General features: G+C 38.0%; 3 protein-coding genes across 3 annotated transcripts; 1 reads left to right on the forward strand and 2 right to left on the reverse strand.

The window, feature by feature from the left end:
* Positions 1–6,439: 6,439 nt before the first annotated feature.
* Positions 6,440–14,354, forward strand: LOC122759195 (ras-related C3 botulinum toxin substrate 1-like). Its single transcript, XM_044013848.1, has 6 exons — positions 6,440–6,797; positions 8,627–8,698; positions 8,778–8,895; positions 10,593–10,655; positions 11,753–11,912; positions 12,763–14,354. Exons 1-6 carry the CDS (start codon positions 6,763–6,765, stop codon positions 12,891–12,893), a joined length of 579 nt encoding a protein of 192 aa, XP_043869783.1. The 5' UTR covers positions 6,440–6,762; the 3' UTR covers positions 12,894–14,354.
* A 1,122-nt stretch (positions 14,355–15,476) lies between these two features.
* crym (crystallin, mu) lies at positions 15,477–19,657 on the reverse strand. Its single transcript, XM_044013847.1, has 8 exons — positions 19,412–19,657; positions 18,377–18,527; positions 17,918–17,980; positions 17,703–17,804; positions 17,430–17,613; positions 16,483–16,604; positions 16,319–16,403; positions 15,477–16,191 (listed from the first exon to the last, which is right to left on the reverse strand). The coding sequence occupies exons 1-8, from the start codon at positions 19,576–19,578 to the stop codon at positions 16,106–16,108; spliced, it is 960 nt and encodes a 319-aa protein (XP_043869782.1). The 5' UTR covers positions 19,579–19,657; the 3' UTR covers positions 15,477–16,105.
* Positions 19,658–20,627: 970 nt separating this feature from the next.
* snu13b (SNU13 homolog, small nuclear ribonucleoprotein b (U4/U6.U5)) lies at positions 20,628–22,322 on the reverse strand. The gene is made up of 3 exons (XM_044014155.1): positions 22,096–22,322; positions 21,802–21,922; positions 20,628–21,109 (listed from the first exon to the last, which is right to left on the reverse strand). Exons 1-3 carry the CDS (start codon positions 22,096–22,098, stop codon positions 20,847–20,849), a joined length of 387 nt encoding a protein of 128 aa, XP_043870090.1. The 5' UTR covers positions 22,099–22,322; the 3' UTR covers positions 20,628–20,846.
* Between the last annotated feature and the right edge of the window lie 578 nt (positions 22,323–22,900).

Below are 22,900 nucleotides of genomic sequence, written 5' to 3' on the forward strand. Positions count from 1 at the left end.
TATTTGGATTTACCTAAGTGACACAAACCTACAGTAGACCAGCGTCTCCTATGTCCCCCTGAGCTAAAAACACTGATTTTCTCTATGGAATTTGATCAAGAGAATGAGCAGTTTACAAAATGTTAGAAAAGGCAACATTCCAAACGTAGACTTTATTTTGTTATGTGGCTTGAATCTGTTTTATCCTTATGCCCTCGCCTTATGCTTTTAAAGACCTGAACTATCCCTTCCCTAACCTTACCTTGACATGACCTTGGTTTATGGGGATGTTTTTGTCCTCCTCAGGAAGAGAAGTCTATCATGTAAGCACTTAAAGGCATTTAGAGTAATACCTATAGACCACACACAGTGAATGCAGGCTTGAGGATTCAAAAAATGACTTAATTGATAGCTGGCACTCTGCAGGATTTATAAGAGATTAAAAGTGTAATCTGTAGGTGACAAATGTTCACAAGGTCTTTTTCATGAAGTAAGAGAGGTTACATGAAGCAACTGTGTTAAATATCTGCGTCTGACCTCAAACATCCGCCACACATCATCGTCATTTCACTGATGTCAGCGTGGTCACACCTTTAAAGGCTCATGGCCAACATGGCCCAGCTTTTCCCCGTCTGTCTCCGCCCCATGCCCATGCATGTGCACTCATTAGTCACTGAGGCTTTTTCAGGGAAGAACCCGGCCACACCAAGAGTGATGTACTGACAGGAAGAGCGCACAAAAGCAGGACCCAGCATGGAGTCCACAGTTCAGGAAGGGAGTTGTGTTGAGGGACACTTTGTGTAGCACTACAGGGGGACAATGGAAGAAAGTTACAGCAGAGGAAGTCATGTGATGGCCTCCATCACCCTCCTTCATCACCCTCCTCCACCCTCACGGTGTTATGAAATCTGATCCGAACTGTGTCAAGGGTCAGAAATTGGCTTTTGGTCCCTTGTTGACCCCCCACATGCTGCACATGCTTGTTTATCTAAACCATATATACTCCATGTTACGACTGAAGAGGAAAAACAAAATGTATTTGTTCAACAATAAAATCCTGAGAGAAAAATGTCATGATATTATAAGAAAAAAGTCATAATTTATGAGCAAAAAGTCATAATTTACGAGGATAAAGTCATAATTTACAAGAAAAAGTCATCATTTTACAATTAAAAAGTCACCATTTTACGAGAATAAGGTCATAAGATTACAAGAGTAAAGTCATAATTTTATGAGATTTTCAAGAACTGTCTCCATATTTTGTGCCTCAACATTAATAGTTTCATGACACGTTCCAGTTTTAGTCAGAAGTCGGATTTTACAAATGTTCTATTCTATGTAGCGTTGTTGTTTATTGTTTATCTCTGAGGTGACGTTTCTCTCTACAATAGTAGTATGATGCTAATAAATGTAATAACCATCTGTTATTACCGATGTTTTCGTAACTGAATTGCTTTAATTTCTCGACTGTACAAAGAGACGGGAAAGCGTCACTACTCTTTGGCCAGAATAGTGTTGTAACTGCAAATTTGCACATATAGCAATGTTTCTGACTATTTTACTGCCATCTTTCCCTGTTTTTATATATGTTTATTCCCATAAATATACTATACTGTGAATTACACAGTTGTTTTTTTGGGAAAATGTCCAGTTTTTCTTCTCTCCATTAAAACCCCGGCCTTTCACACAGTGAATATGGAAAGCTGTGCAGTTCTCCCGCCCTCAGTTTCCCTTTCATGGCACAAACACAGTACAGTTCTCTTTTACTTTGAAGGCTCACCTGCTGGCCGTGCAGCCAACATGATGTAACACAGACTCTTGTGTCCATTGTCTGAAACGGCAGTAATTACTTCAGTGTTACTGGAAATGACTGAGCACAGATACAAAAGGCAGGAATTAAACACATTTCCAGTCTATGAAACAATGTTAGTGAGAAAATAGCACAATCTTTTTTCTTCAGCATCACATTATGAAATCAATTTTTTATTCACAAAAAAAATCCTTTTTTTTATTGTTACTTCTTTTATCATCAAAAAAAGCTCATTTCTCCATGTTAATTAAAACTGTATGAGCCTTTTCTAAGCAAAACCTCTGGGTTCCATACTTAAACTCCCAATACATGTGTCACAACAACTTTCCACTCTGTGCTATAAATAGAAAGTTAATGGTTTCCCTTGTTTTTCCCCCCTCAGAGGCTCGAGGCATAAACATTATACTGAATCCACAGCGTTGGCAGTTACAATTAATTTTCAGCATGTTCCCATAGATGCCTCCCCACACTCTCCCAGAGGCTCGTCTGCAGGAAGGAACCCAATATTCTGCATTTCATACAGCGTGATTCTTCACAAAAGACTCAACATGCACCTGGAGTTAAAAGACTTTTGCATCAGGGAAAAGGAAAAAGCTGTCACTGTTGGGAATAATATTGTAAATGCAGACGTCCGGAGCAGCACAGGAAGAGGCTCCATTTCCAGTTTTTATGGCACTAAAATGGAGGAGTCCTGCTCAATTCAATCATTTCCTCCAAATCAATGAAACACTTAAGTTAATTTATCTCTTGCTCATAACGTACATGGTATTTCAGGATTAAAAGCATTCTTCTAAATGAATTGGGTATTGTTAGGAAACATCTAAAGAGTCTATAGCAGAGGACATCTGATCTCAGTTTCAGCCTCTTTTATTAAACAAGAGAAACATGAGTATTTTCTCCTTCTTCTCTCTTTATTTTGCTTAGGATGTGCTACCTGAACACAGTTTTTAAGCCCCGTACACATTAAAGCTTCATTCAAATGTCATTCAAAAGCCCTGAACTTTTGTTGCACTCATCAAAGAAACGACCTTGTGCCGAGTGGAACCGGATTCATCCAGTAAATCCTTGGTCACAGTCGTGCGACAGTGAGTGAGCCGCTTCATGACCCATATTGTTTTAATGAGGAACCGTTAAACCATGTGAGGTTTTAATTGTTCACTTTAATTGGGACTCACTGGTTAAAATTAAATGTTGTCTGTTCTTGGGTATTACCAGAAGTTGAAAGAGTACTAAAATATTCTACTCAAGTAAAAGTACCAGTATCATAAAATTTTACTTACGTGCAAATACCGCTCTAAAAATGCACTCAAGTTAAAGTAAAAAAGTAGCTTATTTAAAATGTACACAGAGTAAAAGTTACTTTGTTACTTTTTTTAACATGGTTGGGGTTCTTTCTTGTGTCGTGCAAAAAGGACAAGGGGACACAAATCTCACATGAATTGTTTTTAATTAAGGGCAAACCTTTCAAGTGCTGACAAAATAAACACGGGTCAAAGGTCAAAAATGCTTTAACTTTCTCACTCACTCAGGGACCGTAATTACTGCCAATTCACTCATTATTCATTTACCTGTCCTCATCATTCATTTACTTGTCCTCAACATTCCCCTTTCCTCATCATTCACCTGCCTCGTCATCATTCACCTGTCATCATTCACCTGTCCTCATTATTCATTCACCTGTCCTCATTATTCATTCACCTGTCCTCATCATTCACCTGTCCTCATTATGCATTCACCTGCCTCGTCATCATTCACCTGTCCTCATCATTCACTGCCAAAGTTTCCAATTATTTTATATATGTATATATATATTTATATATGTGTATATATACTGTATATATATTCCAATGTTTTACTCAGTAACGGATGTCATTTAAATGTAGCAAAGTACAGTACAAAGTAGTAAAGTACAAAAATCTCACTTAAGTAAAAGTAACATCACACATTTTAAAAAATACAAAGTAAAAGTACACAAAAACCTACTCGATTACATAGTATGTATATATATACATATACACGCATATATATAGTATGTATATATATATATACATATACACGCATATATATATATATATATATATAGTATGTATATATATATATATTTGTGTTTGAAGCTGGTGACTTTCTTGGAAATTCCTGACGTCTGTGAAAACCATCTGCACCGTGCCATCCCATCCCACACACTCACACACACATTCCTGCTAAGACAAACACACAAGAAATGTGACACACTTCCTGTCTCACACAGGTCAGCAGAAAGTGTGCGGAAAAGAAGAGTGGAGGAAGAGACACAGGGAGAGACTTTAAAGAGAGAACACATGGTGGGACAGTGGGACAGTGGGACATCTTTCCACAGCAGCATGTGACTCAACACTGAATCTGCATCCGGCTGCTGCAGCGATGACTCACGGCGGCCGATTGATTGATAGAGAAAGAGCTTTGTAGGGCAGACATGGACTGTTGACAGAGTGAGGAATTCTTCAAAAGCGCTGTTTATTTACATGTTTATCTCGTACACACACACACAGTGATGCCCTGGGGGGTGGCAATAAACAAGCTGCACAGATTTGTCTGCATCCTCCTGCTCACAGCTCAGGTTTGGTGGTGGGAGATTTCACAGGCAGTTTGTGGCTTTTAAATTATAAAATAAACATATTATGCGGAATTTTTGTCTGTTCTGCAACCGTGCAATACAGTAAACACTATGTACCAAATTCACATCAGATAACTCAATTTATAAAGCACATTTAAAACAACAGAGTTGCACCAAAGTGCTGTACAGTGTCAAATCTGTACATACATAGTGCAAGCATAAAATAAAATAGACATAAAAACATACAATAAAACAACACAAATAAACATTGTGGTAAAAGCTTTAATGAAATCTAACGTGTCAAATGTGTAAGCTTTTGTAATATTTGTACAATTCAATTGTTAAAATTGCTAAATATAACCATTGTTTATTCAGGGAAAATTGACTGAGCATCAAGCTTCTTTTTTTTTTACAGTGTAATACAACACTTGAAACAATGATAAAATGACAAAAAGACAAATATGACAAATATTACAAGGCAATCAAGTCTGATAAACAATCTATACAATAATAATGTGGGATGCAAATTTAAAGAGATTAGGTCTCAAAAATGTACCAGATGACCTGCAGGATGATTCACAGTAACGTCAGTTATCTATAGGATCATGTTACTGCAGCATATATATATATATATATATATATATGCTCGTATTGATCATGTGGGAGCAGAAATAGCAGCAGCTCAAATACAAAAGCTTCAGTTTGACTCGACTTCCTGCTTCTCTGTGAACTTTTCAAACTGAATCGATTAAAAATCTCCCCTCATTTTTCATCTTTCACTACGACAAACTCTGTGGACATGCTGTGAACTCTGGTGTGTGTGTGTGTGTGTGTGTGAGACTGTGACTCCAATGCTAATGAGAGCACACGGTGACACGGGTCATTACATCCCTGTGATTATTTAGAGAACTAATGGGTGAACATAATGACGTGGTGAAATGTCTCTGCATGTTTATGGACTGATGACTACATTACATTTACAGTGTGGCTCATGCAGGACACAGGCTTTCACAGGCTTTTAACAGTGATATTTCACAATAAAATACTGTATTGTGGTGTTTTATTGTGAAATTGAAGCAGATAAATGCAGTCATTGTAAATGCTAGTAAATTAGCCAGGAAAAAAAAACAAACACTGTCCAAGTGTCTAGAAAAGAAGAAGCAAAGAACCAGTGGTTGTGTGACTAACTCATTGGAGATACTTTGTACAGTATGTTTTCATTCTAATGTCTTGTCTCAGTTTGACGTCCTCATGTCCTGCTGTGTGTTTTACAGCCTCCCTGATGTTCCAGCCACACGCCTGTTTATCCTTCATTAATCTCTCTCTGCTGCTTTTACCCTCTCACCCACATAATGGTGCTGTTTATTCTGTGAATATGTTGCTGGCTGGAAATAAAACCTGCAACATAATCCAAAGTCAAGTCTGCGTGTGTATGTATGTTTGTGTGTGTGTGTGTGTGTGTGTGTGTGGTTGCTATGGTGATGAATTGATGAAGAAATAAAACCATTACTGAGATGATGCACTGTCACACTACTGCCTCTTAGTGGTCATAGACTGAACTCTTTTTAATTGGACACAAAACAGCCACACTGTTTTACCTCAAACATTAAATAAATCACCGCCATAATGTCAGTTATGTTCAACAAGATGACACTAAACAAACAAAAACAAGGGGTATATACATTAAACATATAAAGATATAAATGTACACTCTGGGGGGTGTAGCAAAGCAAATATTTTGTTACGGTATTGAGAATATACATTAATATAACTATAACACTACTAACATTAAGAATAATTATCATATCATTATTATTAGTAGTAGAAGTAGTGGTAGTAGTAGTAGTAGTCGTTTTTGTCGTACTTTTTTGTCGTAATAGTAGTTTTAGTTGTAGCAGTAGATTTCCAGTAGTTTTATGGTAATAATAGTAGTTTTGTAGTCGGGCGTGATTGTGTGTTGCTGTGGCATCCGTAGTAACCGGTAGAGGGCGCGCCTTTCAGACCGGATATGACGTAAGGGCTCTCGGAGCTGCAGCCTCACAAACTGTGGGCGTTTTTTTTCTTTTTTTTAATCTCAATCTTGACCATCTTGACTCCAAAGTTTTTTTCCCCTGACCTGGGTGTTGCCTCCCTGGCTTACGACTCTGGAGCTTCCCGGGAGTGTCGCTCGCTGACAAAAGAGGACGAGTCAAACCGGAATAGTTTGTGAAACGACGCCATTTTTTGAAGTTAAATTCCTTGTTCCCGTGTATTTTTTCTGTTTGTGCCATACTTTGAAGGCCACACGGGGCTGGCATTATTTTAGCCGCTGTTAGCTTCGAGCTTAGCTAAGCTAACCGATATCAATCCGCTGTAACGTTGCCAGAGGGAGAGCAGTCCGATGCAGGCCATTAAGTGTGTGGTGGTGGGGGACGGGTGAGTTAAAATGGCTTTTATGTATTCACTTTTCTGTCGCCTTAACGGCCGAGTTTGGCTCACACGGCAGCGCTTTAATTGGAAACTCACTCCAGGCTGTGCTCGTTGACCCAGTTAGCAACAGTTGGCTAGGCTCTGCTAACATGCTAACGTGAGCGACAGCTGCTGCTGTGGTGTCCCCGCTCCGCAGTCCAGCTGGGTCAGGCACATTTGTCTACGTGCTCCGCTGAGGTGTGACTCAGGCTGCCGTGTCCTCGGAGACACTTTCGGATAATCCCATTACAATAAAGTTGGGGGGTGAAACTTGAGTTTGTGTTGTGTATAGGTATGAACTGTATGAGCTAAGCGTTAAGGGTGGGAATCACAGCGATTCCCTCTCGATACGATACGCGATACATGCTCCACACGATGCTAATAATATTGCGGTACAACAATTCCACGGTCATCAATATATTGCCAGGCAATTATAGAATGATACATCACAATATCTGCGTAACTAAATAAAGCAAAACGTTTATAAATAGTTAAAAGCGCGGCACTTATTTATTCACAACATAGAGAAAAAAGTGTTTAAAGTCTATATATTGAACGTAAATGGGGCTTTAATGTAGCTTTTTTCTGACACTATTCCACTTTAAACGCCCTCTCCAAGTTTCCTTCATTCATTTGAGCAGCACCACCGCAAGGAGACATAAAGTGAAATTGGCAGGGTGGGTTTATTTTAGACATTTCATTTCATTGACATAAAAAAAAAATATAGCATTTCCTTGATACGTATATACAACATATTCACCTTAGCATCAGTAAGTAAATGTAATAAATAACCAAAGCTTTCTTCATTTCATTCACTTTTTATTATTGTTTGACTTTTCCATTATAATGTGGAGCAGTGGTTCCCACAGAATGGGTCGCAGGAGTTTTTTTGAGGTTACCAAACAAATTTTCAGAATTTTTCCAACTTGTTCAATTACAATTTATGTGCGTATGTTTCAGATAACATGTGTAAAATTAAGTGTTATTTCATTTACCAAACGCCTCTTGGAAATGATTTGTTTTCCAATTCAAAGTGACATATGTGGTTGTAAATGAGTCGCTAAATAATGAACAAATATGCTCTTGTCTTTTATATATTTATATGTTGTTTGTCCTTGTCTAAAAATCCCTTTTTATAGAACATTTGTAAACACTGACATGGAGCGCATTATCATTCCAGGAAGAGAATTCATTTCAGCTATTGTTTGTGATTTATGGTTATGTCACTTTGAAATATATATTCAGATACATAAATATACTTCCTTATTGGTTTTACTACGAAACGTAAGCATTCAAGTCCTTATTTTCTAACTTGCGCTCAATACTAAAAATGAACTAGTTTGATATACTGTAGATGAAGAGCATTTATACTGACTCATAAAAGGATACAATCAAACACTGTACAGACACCCTTGTGTTGTACACCTTAATCTATTTTACTGGATCCTCTTATCTGTTCTAAAACGATTATAAAAAATACTCTTTAGTTGCCGCTGTAATATAATGGGCCAAAGGAAACCAATGGATCACCTCTATGGCATAAACACTTACTTTATGAAGTATGTAATGATAGGTTACAGGTATGTTGAATGAAAATGTATGTTTGTTTCCTTGTTGAGGAAAGGTTTCGTCTCGCATGACTTGATAAACCTGTTTGGTGAGATGGGTTATAAATTACAACACACTCAACATAGTTTTAATATCACAGAAGAATAGTATTCTGTAATTAGTCAAATTGAAAATATATTAGCGATGATCACAGGTTTGTCTTAATTTACTGTCCTGTGTCTTTCCAGAGCTGTGGGTAAAACATGTCTGCTCATCAGCTACACCACCAACGCCTTCCCTGGAGAGTATATCCCCACAGTGTAAGAAACACACAGCTCACATGAACTGACAAATTTTGAGTGTTTAAAAATCTTTAATTTTGACCTTCATTTCCCACAGCTTCGACAACTACTCTGCCAATGTGATGGTTGATGGGAAACCGGTGAACCTGGGACTGTGGGACACAGCAGGACAGGAGGACTACGACAGACTCAGGCCTCTGTCCTACCCACAGACGGTATGTACATGATTCTAAAGCGATTAATGCGTTCATTTTTTATTATTGTATTGATTTCCTTTGGTGTTTATTGACATTAAAATGGAATAACAACAACCAGAAACCATGGAAATAAACACAAATCTAAATCCTCAGCAAAAAGGCTGAACCTTTTTGAATAATATCTATTTGTGATCATTTTGAAAAGAATTGTGATGTGATTCGTGATATATTTTTACATCATTCTCTTTTTTCTTTGAAAAACATATTTAAAATTGTAACGGTGTAATATTTGTGCAGATCCTTTGAGTTCTCTACACTCTGTAGAATAAAAATGTGTATAGACAATCAAGACAATCGTTAATCTAAATTGATATTTTGACAGACATTTTAGCTTTGGAAAATAGAAAACTGTATTGAGGTTTTGATAAAATTGTTGTTGGTTGTGTTGCTAAAGTCACACAGCGTACGTATCACGTGGCTTCATCAAACTTAATAAAAGACAGCATTTTTCCACACGTCAGTTTTTAATCCAGATTGTGCTGGTTGGATTTTACACTTTAACAATGGCTATCATTCTACCCTCTTTGCTAAATCTTAAGAGGTGACACATGCATTTACACTGTATGGTGTAAGTAAGTAAGTTTATTGGTCAAAGGCCCCTTTGAACTCCATATATGCCTGTTTTATTTTATTTTTACCTACATACTTCGGTGTGTCTTTTGTGTTGGTATAGATGTTTAAATCTAAATCTTTTGATCCATCATTTGAACCATTCTAGAATTAGGAGCAGTGGGCAGCCACACTGAGAAGCACCCAGTGTGGGGTTGGTACCTTGCTCAGGGGTATCCCAGCCCTTTTGACCTGGTGGGGACTTGAACCAGCGACCCTCCAGTTATAAGCCAAGTTCCCTTTCCCTTTCCACTTGGCCAATTTTCTGTGGTATTGCTGAATTTTGCCCGTTTTTGTCCCCGTTGTTTACATAGAGTATAAATGGGCTTATTGGACTCAGTGACTCAAAAGTTTTTCTTCATTTATTTCTCTGGATTATTCTCTTGGCTTTTTCATAATCATCTTAAGAGAAACTAGAGGATTTCTCCCACCTCTAATTCACACGCACCCCAGTAGCAACTAATGGCCGTCTCTGTCCACTGTCCATCAGCCAGACAATGTTAGCATGCACTCTTGTGTCCACTCTGCCAGCACTGATTGGGTTATTCACTGCCCTGTAATTCTTAAGACGAGAGTCAGTGCGTTCAGCGGAGTAGAGCCATGTATCCACAGTACCTATACACAGTGTCTGAAGCTTGGCTAGAGGAAGTGAAAGGGAGCTTTTGTTTGCCGTCTTTGTCCTCACACCAACAGACTGGTCTCTGTGCCAGAGACTCGCGGGGAGCTGAAAGTAGCTGTGTGTTTAGAAAACCAACCCCAGTGCATAGTGAGATTTGTGGGTCTCGTTTAATTAGTTTATTTATGGGTTTATTTGACATGGACAATGTACATGGCCTGATGTTTTAATTAGCTCCCTGCAAAACAATTGTGTACTTAAAGTTTCAACTCGAATCTTTGGTAAAACGTTGAACCTTAATAAAAGATGGTCAAGTAAACATTCAGGAGTAATGACGTAACTTAAAAGCACTTAAACAAAATCATCGGCATCTTTTGATAATGTTTAATGTTGTATTGAAAGCTCTTTTGTCTCTCTTTTCCCTCCTCAGGATGTGTTCCTGATTTGTTTTTCACTTGTCAGTCCAGCTTCTTTTGAAAACGTCCGTGCCAAGGTGAGAATTCTTTTTTTTATTTTTTTATTTATTTTTTTAATAATAGAAATGATTGTAATGGGTTAGGTTTTGTGGTCTGATTGATTGATTTGCACTGTTGAACCAACTCCCAATGATTATTTAGTGGGTGGAAATGCACATAACCTCACTTTTTGTTTCACAGAATTTTATACTTTTTTTTTATGAATTTTCCGTTGAATACAGTTTAATTAAAATCTGGCTAGTGTCATAAATAAAAGATGACATCTCATAGTGAATGTCCTTCTATGACCAAGTACACCAACAGTGTTTTATCTTATTTACGAAATGGCTTCTTAGCCTATGATTATTCACTAGCTGTCATCACAAAGTTTACATTTGTGCCGCAGCTAGTGATGATTAATCAATCATAATTGATTAATCTGTCTATTATTTTCGTGAACCCATGAGAAGCCATTTTTCCTTTTTAAGTTGTTTGGTCCACAAAATGTCATCAATTTTGGTGTTCTCAAATTACTTGTTTTTGTCCACAAACCATGAGTTTGAGTGTTTTAATTCTAAAACAAAATAGATTTAATTATCAAAATAGACCATTTTAATAATTGATTAATCTTGGCAGCCCTTGTTTACGTATTGCACATAAGTTTGCATCACTTATGTCGCACAATGGGATTTCTTAGAATCAAGATTTCTGAAATCAGTCTGTACGGGGCGTTACCAGGATTTCAGTATATCTTGCAAAACTGATTATGAATGAGTTTCTGTTTGACACGCAACTAAGGGGCTGTCCACAACCTTTTGTCCAAAGTTTGAAAATAAACAGTCTAGGTCTCATTGATTTGGACATTTCAATGTGGAAAATGTACTTGTCATATTTCTTTTTCTTCTTTTTTTTTATATAAATTGAAGAATTGATTGGTTTAGTGTTGGAGAAAGTTTCCCTTTTGAGTTCCTTAACAGCCACATCATGCTGAAGTTGGACAACAACCAGGAAACTGAGAAACAAATCCATTCTTTTGGCAACACACCCACATTCCACAGTCTTCCGCATTCATAATCCATCTGCTTCCTGCTGCCGCTCACACAGACACTCACTCTTCCTCCTCCTCTTTCTGCAGTGGTATCCCGAAGTGAGACACCACTGCCCCAACACGCCCATCATCCTGGTGGGTACCAAGCTGGATCTGAGAGACGACAAGGACACCATCGAGAAGCTGAGGGAAAAGAAACTCGCTCCCATCACCTACCCTCAGGGCCTGGCCATGGCGAAAGAAATAAGTCAGTTCAAGCTCATTCACGTATTATTCTTTAATATCCATCTATATAATACATTAGTGTCATCTGTCTAAGTTGTGAGTTGAAAGCCATTTTGGAAGTATTTAGGCATTTTACCTAAGCTACGTAAACTGTTTGGTATAGTATGCATTTTTTGCGCTTCCATTAGGAATAGTACCAAAATAACCGGCCCCAACTGTTCCATTCTTTTGGTGCCCTTTCCGTTCGGGTACCAGAGTCATAGTACGGTATGGTATAGTATGGGTGGAGCTAGACCCCCGACAGTGAGCTGATTGGGCGACAGAAAAAGGTGACTTCCTGTGTTTCTTCAACACCCATAGTCTATTTTCATACAAAATCTGACACCTTGAGAGACACGGCCACAAGCTGAGCAGAAAAAAAAGCTGTGCCGTTGTTTTTCTGTTGTATTGTTGAAGAATGTTGTAGTGTTGTTGTCCTGTGTTTGTTGTGTATTTGTCTGCTGTGTTGCGTTCACTTTAATTGATATTGTTTGTTGTCTGTGCCGGTACCGGTATGACTCACTGACACGGCCATCGGGCACAGCGCTCACCCCGCCTACCAAGTAAAGATAGGGTTCTCAGTTGAGGGGCAGGCCTAACCGAGGGTTTTACTGCTCCATACCATACCGTACTGTACAAAACTGAACTATACCATGATGGAAACATCGTCCACTGGCTAATGCCTAACTAATTGAGTTTCATGCGAATATTTCATTGAAATTGTTTGTTTCAGGAACTTTTTGTGTCCATAGTAACTGAAGTTATGTAATATTTTTGCACAGTATGATCCTGTAATTAAATGTACTACATCTCTGTTTTCCTATCACCACCAGGTGCAGTGAAGTATCAGGAGTGTTCAGCTTTGACACAGCGCGGCCTTAAGACAGTGTTCGACGAAGCCATCCGGGCGGTGTTGTGCCCCCTGCCCATGAAGAAGAAGGGCAAGAGGTGCAAATTACTGTAGAGGAGGTTCACAGAGGAACGCAGACAAAATTTAAAGATAAATAAATAAATCAACGGTTTCATTCAGACCTTTCCTACAAAGAGGGGGGAAGGTAGATGGTGGTATTTGGGCTCCCTAAATATCTGCACACTTCATGCTTACAGAGAGAAGCTCTGGTAGCTCAGACTTCCACCTGAAAGTACTGCACAGATTAAAGCAGACTACAAGGCTACGTTCAGATTACCAGGCAGATTGTTTTTTAGATCAGATGAGAACACTTAAATAAGAATTATGCTGCTTGTCGCCTCCACACTTGTGCCCGAGATTTGACGTCATCGACCTGCACCACAGAGTCGTGGGGAAATCAAAGAAAAACAGGAGGAGAGTGTCGTCCTCTAACGCTAAATCTCGCCTCCACTAATCTGCCGGCGACGGCTTCCGTTTTGAGTTTCCTCTACTGGGATCAATAAAGGTACATTCCATCTTATCTTTTCCCGCTGCAACACTACGTGGTCGTTTTCTCTGTCATTGTTAATGACTCGTGCAAGAAAGGTTTTAGTGCGACAAATCTGATCTGGTAATCTGAACGTAGTCCCCCGAGTGTCTGTCTGGTCCTTTCAGATTGACAGGAAACACCATAACTTTGCTAAAGCCTTTTTTTGGGGGCGGGGGGATTTTAAGGTTAAAGGTTTTCAGTTTTTTGACATCGTGTCATTTATTGTAGAGAAACACTACTTTAAAATGATAAATAAATAAACATGAATTTATCATAGATTTTACTAAAAAAAAAGAAAGAAAACTGAAGGTGGTCTTGCACTGCACTCTTTCCCTCACTCACACAAAAGATTCCTGCTGCCTTGATTCAAATTTAAAACTTCATTTCTTTTTTTTAGAAGCTCAAATCTTTTCTTTTTTTTTTTTATTGTCAGCTGTTGTTTTGTTTACACAAGTCGTAGTCGCTCCATGAACACTAACCCTCCATCGATGCAGTCACGGAGAAATGGTATAACACTTAAATCACTGAATTGACTTGTTTTGCAGCAGCTGATGAGTAAAAGAATGAAATAAAAATATCTGATAGTTAAACTGTATAACAGGTAGTTATTATCTCTTTTTTGTTCCTAGACGCTTTCAAGATTAATCACTTTCTCATGCTTTTTTTTGTCACTGTTTTAAATGAATACAGTGTTTTATGACTGTCAGGCGTGCAAAGGTGCAGTGCAGCCAAAGTTGTACTGGCTTTGTCTTTTTTCTTGTTTTCTTTTAAAGATTTATACCCTTCATTTCAAATTTTTACTCTTTTCTTTCCTCTTTAAAAAAACAAAAAAGTGCTTTGAATAATCAGGCATTTTATTCAGTATGTGCTACTATTGTTAACAGTATATATATAACCATTTAATAATTATTACACCCCCCTTACCCTCATCTATTACAGTTTTCTGAAGTCTGTGAGCCAGTGAACGAGCGGTTGTAAACTCATTTGTACAATATGACCTTTAGCAGCAACGTTGGATTTTTTGTTTATTTGAAATGAGCGGCGATCAAAAAATGGCTCCGGTGCTCGGGGGGGGGGCGTGGGTGGGGGTGGAAATCACTGTAAATCTGGACTTATGTTTATCAGTGTTTTTCGACGGCACGGAGGAAGTGTGCACACCAATTTCCTGCTAAATGTGGTTTCATTTTCATATAGTAATATGCTGATTTTTTTTTTTTTTAAACAAATAAATTCATTGAAAATTCTCCTTATTTCTTTTTTGTATCTTCTGCCCAAACACATAATAGGCTGCAAATATTTATATTATTTTCATGTGAATATGGGGATACAAAAACTCGGATTAATAATCTGTCCACTTGACTTTATTTCTGAATTTGCAAATTATCTTTCAACACACTTGAAAGGTTTAGCTTCACAACAAAGTCCATCAACACAAGTAACAATTTACAATGTATTTAAATGAACACATTTCTATATACTAATCACAACATAAAACACATAATTTAAACACCATGGCTTTGTTTTATTCCTTATAACTTTGTCTTAGTATGTATGGTACATATTTTACAGCAATTTATAACTTAAACATTTATATTACAGTCCACCTGCACTGTGGGAATCTGTGCTGCATTAAAGGTTATATGCTGGGGCTGTGCTACGTTAGAATGACAGCACTAACTTTAACAAATTGCGAGATATGTTGCTTGAAGACATGGAACCACTATTGACTTCTACAACACTGTTTCTGATTTAAATCTAAACTTTCTCTCCCTCATCTCTGTCTCAGAGACGTGTCAAGTTCATCTGTCTTTTCTGGTAGCATTTCTCGTTCAGATTGTGTCCAGGAAACTACAGTTTGACAGGAGGAGAACACATTTCAATATCGAACTATTGGGTTGTAGATTTATAGTTAGCCATAGAATTGACTTCAAAAACTTTGTAATGGGCGATTATTGGTGTCTTCGGCCACAGTGTTACAGTTTGAAGCTGTTTTTTTAAGTCTTTAGGTTTAATAGTAGTGACTCCTTAATCTCCTTCTAAACTAATGTGACCTAGTGGTCAAACCGAGAAAGTGCAGTGTAAAGAAGGGAAGGTCCACACGGCAACCATTTAAATAAACAGGAAATTTATTAGTCACAATTGAACACAAGTCAAATTCAAACATCATAGTCAATAATTAAACGAATGTCCGTTGTTGTACATGGAGACAAAGGTCTAAGCTAACATGAGCTAACATGTTAACATGAGGCAGTCACAAAAAACAACCTGAGATTAAAGGTTACCTTGTGGTTTTGCTACTTTTTTATGTTAGTCATAATGTGACATAAGTCAAATTCAAACATTATAGTCAATAATTAAATGAATGTCAGTTGTTATACGTGAAGACAAAGTTAGAAGCTAACATGAGCAAACATGCTAACCACTGAAATTAAAGGTTACATTGTGGTTTTACTGTGTTACAATCTAACAAGTCAAATTCAAACATGACTAGTCAATAACTAGACCAATGTTAGTTGTATGTGAGGACAAAATTAGAAGCTAAACAAAAGTGATCACAGTCCAGTTCATTAAAGCACCTAATGTCACCTGAAATGTGTGTGTTGTAGTAAAGTTGTTAATCACCTTTTATTGTTGTTTTAAAGTGCACCGTGTGTATATGAAATCCTTGCAGCTGAATCTATGATCATTCATTCTTATGTTATAACAGTTATGTAGTGGCCTAAAAAAGAAGCTGATATTAGAGGCCACCTTGTGGGTTGCTGTTTTTGTCTTTCCATTGATCGAATACAACCTTTGCAGATGCTGCGTCCTCAACTCCCATTCCTGGTTTTAAAAAGACAAATCAATTCACTTAAAGAGAACCCCATAAAAAACAATGTTTAATGTACTGAGCTGGAAATATTTCATAGTTCCTGTATGATATGGATTTATAGATCCGGGTAGCTCTTACCGAGGGATTTGAACACGGTCGTCTTCTCTCTCTGTGCAGGTTTAGTCCCATTAATAACTTCTCCAAGCTCTGCAAACACCTCCGCCTGAAAACAATCACAGAAATATATCTTTGAATTGTGCAGAATTTTCAGTTTTTTTATCATCAAAAGTTGACAGACTGACCCCAGAGAGGATGACATCACCAGACTCCTCCATCGCGCCGTCTCTGCTGTCCACATAGACGACCGCCTCCTTCATTAACTCGTCATCCAGCTCCCTCCAGTCCGGCCTGCAGGCTCCTACTGCTGCTCGGCGACAGGAAGAAGGAAACCATGTGACGTCACTGGTTTTATTTACTGACTGAGTCACAACATCCACTCACACTCAGGACGTCACATGATGTGTGGGGCTTTTTGTGTGTGGAGACTATTACTCTTCAGGAGTACGGTTTTACTGCCCAAGTGAAGCTCTCACAAGACAATGAATTTGTTTTGGTCATTAGCGTGAGACCAAAAACAGTATGAATGAGAATAAGGGGGGTGGAGTGGCTCAGTGGTTAAGACCCTACCTTGTGTACCAAAGACATCATGGTCGCAAGTTCGATTCCACCCCTGGCTAATTGTGATTGATTCCATTGTAAGTCGCTTTGGATAAAAGCGTCTGCTAAATGACATGTAATGTAATGTAATGTAATAAATAAACATAATAAGAAACTTAAGACCACAGACACAGAAAAGCTCTGACACTTGTTAAAATTCCTAAAGACGAGGAAATAAAGTAGAGAAGAAGAACAGACTCCTGTTATGAGGCTGCAGTTACCACTGGTAAGACAGAGGGCGACAGAGACAGGTCTGGCTAAACCGGCTTTGTTTGTTTGTGTACAGTAAACTGGGTTAAAAATGGTGAAAATGTTAATCACATTCTATACACATGGTGCTTAGCAGCTGCTTTGGTCCCCACTAACGGTATATGTGTGTTTTCATCTCCTCCACTTTGATTTGAAACCCAACATTTAAACACCAAACCACTTTTTTTATTGTTTAAATCTGGCAAGTTAGTTCCTAACACATTTTCATATGGGGTGACAAAATCAGACAACTTTGTGGTTTTTTTTTAAAATTATTTCCCACCTGCTATGTGGGCTCCTGGTTTGACCCACTGACCGAGGAGCACTGGCTCAGTACTCCTGGTCACCGTCACTATGGCGTCCGCTCCCTTCACCGCCTCTTCCACTGAGGCACACACCATCACGGGACCGCAAACGGAGCTGCTGAAGATCTCAGCTCGCTCTCTGGACCTGCTCCACACACGCACCTGAGGTCAAGTATGTATTGTTATAACTAAATAACCTGATACTGGATTATTTTCTCCCCTTTGTGAGACCAACACGTGTCTGTATTTACCTCTTTAAAGGAGAATATTTCAGTGAAGACGTTGTAATGACTCAGAGCCTGTTTGCCAGTCCCCAAGATGGTCAGCACCTCTGCATCTGGACGCATCAACAGCTGCACAACAAAAATACTTAAAGGATTAATAACCTGAAAGATTTTGTTTCATTTTTCAGACATGAATAGGAATAATCCACATGTGGCTGCTGCGATGTGAAAATATACAGTACCTTGGCAGAGATAGCAGAGACTGCGGCCGTTCTCATGGCTGTGATGGCCTCACCATCCATGACCTGCAGGTTAGAAAAATCATCATTCTGAACCATTTTCATTGTTTGACAAAGCTGTAGTTTTCTTGGTAAACCAGCAGGTAGCAGTGTTGAAATATAAATGGCTAGTTTAAGCCTATTCAGTTTTTTATTGTAAAACTGCAAAAATCTGTGACAGAACCCAGACTGAGCTACCTGCCTTAATAAACCTTACCATTGTATAGTGTTTGGAAAATATAGCAAAGTTTGTGGATTAAAAATTGTGTAATTGCATTTGAAAACTGGCATTTAATGGGTTAAAATGCAAAAAACAAAACAAAAAATGTTTTATATTAAAAATATGCATTTTAATGGAGTGCACATTTTTGGACTTAAGGTGAAGAATGTTACTTTTTTTGGTATGCACCAGGTTTTACTTACAGCCTTTACGTTACCATACTCAGGATCCAGCAGCACCACGGTGGCTTGAGTGGCTGGTAAAGTGGAACCAGGCTCTCTGTTGTAGAAACACACCATCTTTGTGCTCAGGACCCCATCGTTCTCCATGTAGGCCGGCATCAGCCCCATGAACCTGGACATGTAAAACAAGGTCAGACGTCAGTGCTATTATCATACTTAAGTATGATAAAAGTTTTTTTTCTTTTTTTGACGAGGGCTTGTATGAGGCAGAGTGTTGCTATCCAGATTAAGAGGAACTGCTTGCTGCTTTCCACAACACACACCCATAATAACAAGCTCAGTGCACTCCGTGCACATTGCAACAGATATGTGTCACAACTGCAATCATCTCATTTGAGTATAACGCGCGTCTCTATTTAAGCTACTCTGTTAGGGTGCACGTGTGAACAGGTCCCTTCTATGATTAGCTACTTCAACAAATCAATTTCCATCCCCACAGATGAATGTGAAAATGGACAGATGACTCAGCATTTTCTCTGGTGTCCCTTTGTTCCACCTCTTATGTCTCCCTCTACAAGCTGACAGTGGATTGAACCATAGTACTCTGAACGAGTTGTGGAGATTTTCCAGTTAAGTCCAACTTCCAGTATTTAAGTAAACATGTTTTTTTTTAAATTTGGTAACAAAGATAGTTTGTAGTGGAGTAAAAGTAAAAGTTGTTGCACTACAACACTGCACAATAAGTGCCTCATACATACAACTACCCCTTTAAAGAGCACTTCCAGGAGCCTACCTGCTGTGTTTCCAGATTGACACCCAGATATAATAAAATGCATATATTATAATTGAATGGAAGTGAGATCAAAAAATTGCAGTTTGAATGGATTTCACTTGTTTGTACGGTGTACTTTAGTCTTACTGTAGGCACTGTTCTTAAGTACAGCAACAAAATATTTGTACTTTGTTACATTACAACAGCACATGGAGCGCACAATAAGTACCTCATACAACCCCAATCTCAAAACCCCCTGAACTAGTGTACTTCCAGGAGCCTACCCGCGGTGTTTGCTCAGCGGCACTGTGGTGCGCACAGGCTGCAGCACTTCAGCACTGTCTCCTGCGGAGAATTTAGCCAGAGCTTCTTCCAAACGCGGGATCAGCGCGGTGTAAGTCAGCAGCTGCTCCACTTCACAGCCCCACAGGAGAACCGGAGGCTCCGCCATGACACAACCCAGACAAGAGGAGTAGAAAACGGAGTGACGCGTCCAACGGTCGATCCGCAGAGGGAGCGAAAGAGATATGAGAGCGACAGGGAGAGAAATGGGGAGGAGCGACACTGAACTTTCTAACTTCAGGCAAAGTGCACGCGAACTTCAGAGCAGACTGAGGTCAAGACTCAGAACTCAAGTGGAATATATTAATCTAAAAAATGTTTTTTTCCCCACATACATCTGACCTAATTATTGTGGAAGAGTATTAGGGACACATGTGAAAAAAAACACATTTTGAGTGAAAGTAAAAAACAAACAAACGGCAAATTCGTGGTTTTATTTATTATTTCTTTTTTTGATTTTTTTTTCATGTGGACCTAATACTCTTATTTAAATTATTGATATCAAATACGAATTAATTTTTAAAGATTTTAACCCTTTAATGAATTCAATAATTACATACTTCATTCACATAATAATATACAATATACTGTATATGCCTACATTGTCTTTGGTATAGTGACATGCAATAGGTACTTATCTTTAGTTACCATATATAATACACGTTTTTTGTAAAAAGAGGTAAATATATAGGGTACATTTTTATATTCTTTTATATTTTTATCTTTTAACATTGTGCTGCCGAGACAAGAATTCCCTAGTTTTGGTTCGAAAACCATTATGTATTTTATTTATCAAAATATGTGAAGTAGTCATTTTTCAAAAATAAAAAGATCTTTTTTTTTATATATTTTTCATAATAAGGTATAAGTAGATGGATTATGGGTATTAATGTGTTATGTTAGAAACAAAAGGCAACAATCGGGAGAAAAATCTCAACATCAAAACCATGGACCATTGCCATGGACCCTCATGTGGAGGATAAAGCGGTAGAAAATGGTTGGATGTTTGCCTTATTTCCAGTTTAAGAACTAGTGAAATTAAATTTTAACCAAAGAGATGATTAAACCTTTTTACCATGTTGTTCCGCTGGAAACTTAAAGCATTTTGAGATGAGAAATTACAGGACTACAGAAATGATGAGGTTATTATATACAGTATATTATAAAAAAAAGTTTATTTTGAATCAAGGGATTCCATTCCAAACAGAAATGAATACAATGTCCTAAAAATTAAAACAGCTTTTTAATTATTTTCCATGCAAAAAAACAAAACAAAACTGTTCATAATCAAACAGAACATAGAATTATTTTCAAAATGGAATTTGTCGTCTCTTTCCTTTTCCAGGAGACGTTTTGTCACATGAGTGCAGCAAAAACTCACACCAGCAGTCTCTCAATAGCCATCTGCACAGACTGAATCTGTGGCTTGAGCTGAGAACCCTCCTTTATGGTGACAGAGGTAGCGATGACGGGGCGTGACACCCCGCAGGCCCGGCCCAGGGCCTGCTTTGACCGGACAAACACGTACGGCACGTTCTTGTCCTCGCAGAGCAGCGGCAGGTGGAGGATGATCTCCAGAGGCTCAGCGTCTGCGGCCATCACGATGAATTCAGCGATGCCTCTGTTCAGGGTTTTGGTGGCTGGAAAAGAGCGAGAGATGGACATTTTACTACAAATGACAAAGCAGTATGCTGATGTCCTGCTTCATTTAACAGCGCAGTAAGATTGATTATATTAGACACATCAAAACTTTTCAATCATAAAATAGAGGCAAAAGTCAGTTTTTTCTTTTCCGTTTACTTTTGAGAAAAACTCAAAACTTAAAACTAATTTAATTTGGTCTGTGGACAAAACAAGGGGACATTTTTACATTGAGTAACTTTTTTGGATAATAATATCAGATCTAGGGCTGCATCTAACAATTACTTTACATAACAATGATTATCTGTTTTTGTCCACAAACAGAAATTACTCAGTTTTAAAAAGAAACCATGAAATATTTACTGTTAAGAAACTGAAAACTTGTTATAAAGAACATTCACTGGGGTTAAATCAATTAAGATTTTAAGTAACTTTCCTGATATTTGGATACTGATGCTGCAACTGACAATCATTTTCTCGATTCATCAGCAATCATTTGATCCATAAAATGTTGTGTTGTGTCCACAAACCAAACATTATTCTTTGTTAAATGTAGGAAATAAACCAGAAAATATGCACATGTAAGAACCCCCCAAAAAATCAGAGAACTAGTTAATAGTTTTTCCAATATTTGACCATCCCTATACAATAATGACAGACTCGTCACTTAATCAAAATAACGGTTCTTTACCCTCGTTCGCTCCCTTCCTCAGCTGCTTGTAGTTGGACGCTTGTTGCACCAGGTCCAGGATGGTTTTGGTGAGCGTGGCGTCAGCCAGCGGGTAGGCCTTCGGGTTCACCTGAGCTTCAGTCTGAACACGAAAACACAAAAGACACGTTTTAACATCATGAACCAAACACAAAATAAATAGAGAAAAAGAAAATGCAGCGTAAATTAGGTTCTTTTTAAAAAAAAAAGTAGATTCGCTGCGCAGTCTTTAGCTCGCTAACACTGAGCTAGCCAGTTAGCGTGTTCAGAACTCACCATTGTGAGCTGTGTTGTGCTATTTCTGACCCTCTCGGCGAAAAGCTTCACGGAGGACTTCTTCTTCTTCCTTTAGCGAGGTTTGAAAAGAGCAAGAAAATAAGAGCTTTTTTCTCTTTTTACTTCAAAGTTATACTTTGTTTATCTATTGAACTGAGTCTCAGAGGAAGAGAGCTGTGGAACACGCAGCGACTCCAAAACGTTTGTAACACGTGTGAGGTTCTGCGCACGCGCTGTCAGTGGGCGGGACAACACTGTTAAAAAAACAACCGGAAATACCACTTAAAAAAAACCCCCAACTAAATAAATGCATATATATAAAAAAAATCAAAACTAAAATGCAAATGTATTTACTGAATCAGACAATAATAAAATATAGTATGTATAATGATTTAATTTAATGATTTAAATGAATTAATGAATTCATTTAAATCAAAAAGACAAATTAAAAAATCATTTAAAAAAAGGGATATAAATCAGAAAAACAAACAGATCTGAACTATGTTAAAACAGGAAATATAACAACAAAACACACACAATTCTTCATAATGTGTTATTATATGTAATATATTTAAAAATATGTGATTATAAAATAGAATTCTCCACTATATTGTTGGTATAGTTCAGGGCTACAACGGTTAATACAAGCTTTCTGATATTTCAGCTTCTTAAATGTGAATATTTTCTGCTTCCTTTGCTACATTTGACAAAAAAAAATCATTATAACTGAAAAGATCATGATTTTCAGGTTTGGTAAAGATTACAGATAACTCGATTCTAAAAATAATCGTTAGTTGCAGCTCTA

Source organism: Solea senegalensis, linkage group LG18, assembly GCF_019176455.1.
Source record: "Solea senegalensis isolate Sse05_10M linkage group LG18, IFAPA_SoseM_1, whole genome shotgun sequence".
NCBI classification, from domain to species: Eukaryota; Metazoa; Chordata; class Actinopteri; order Pleuronectiformes; family Soleidae; genus Solea; species Solea senegalensis.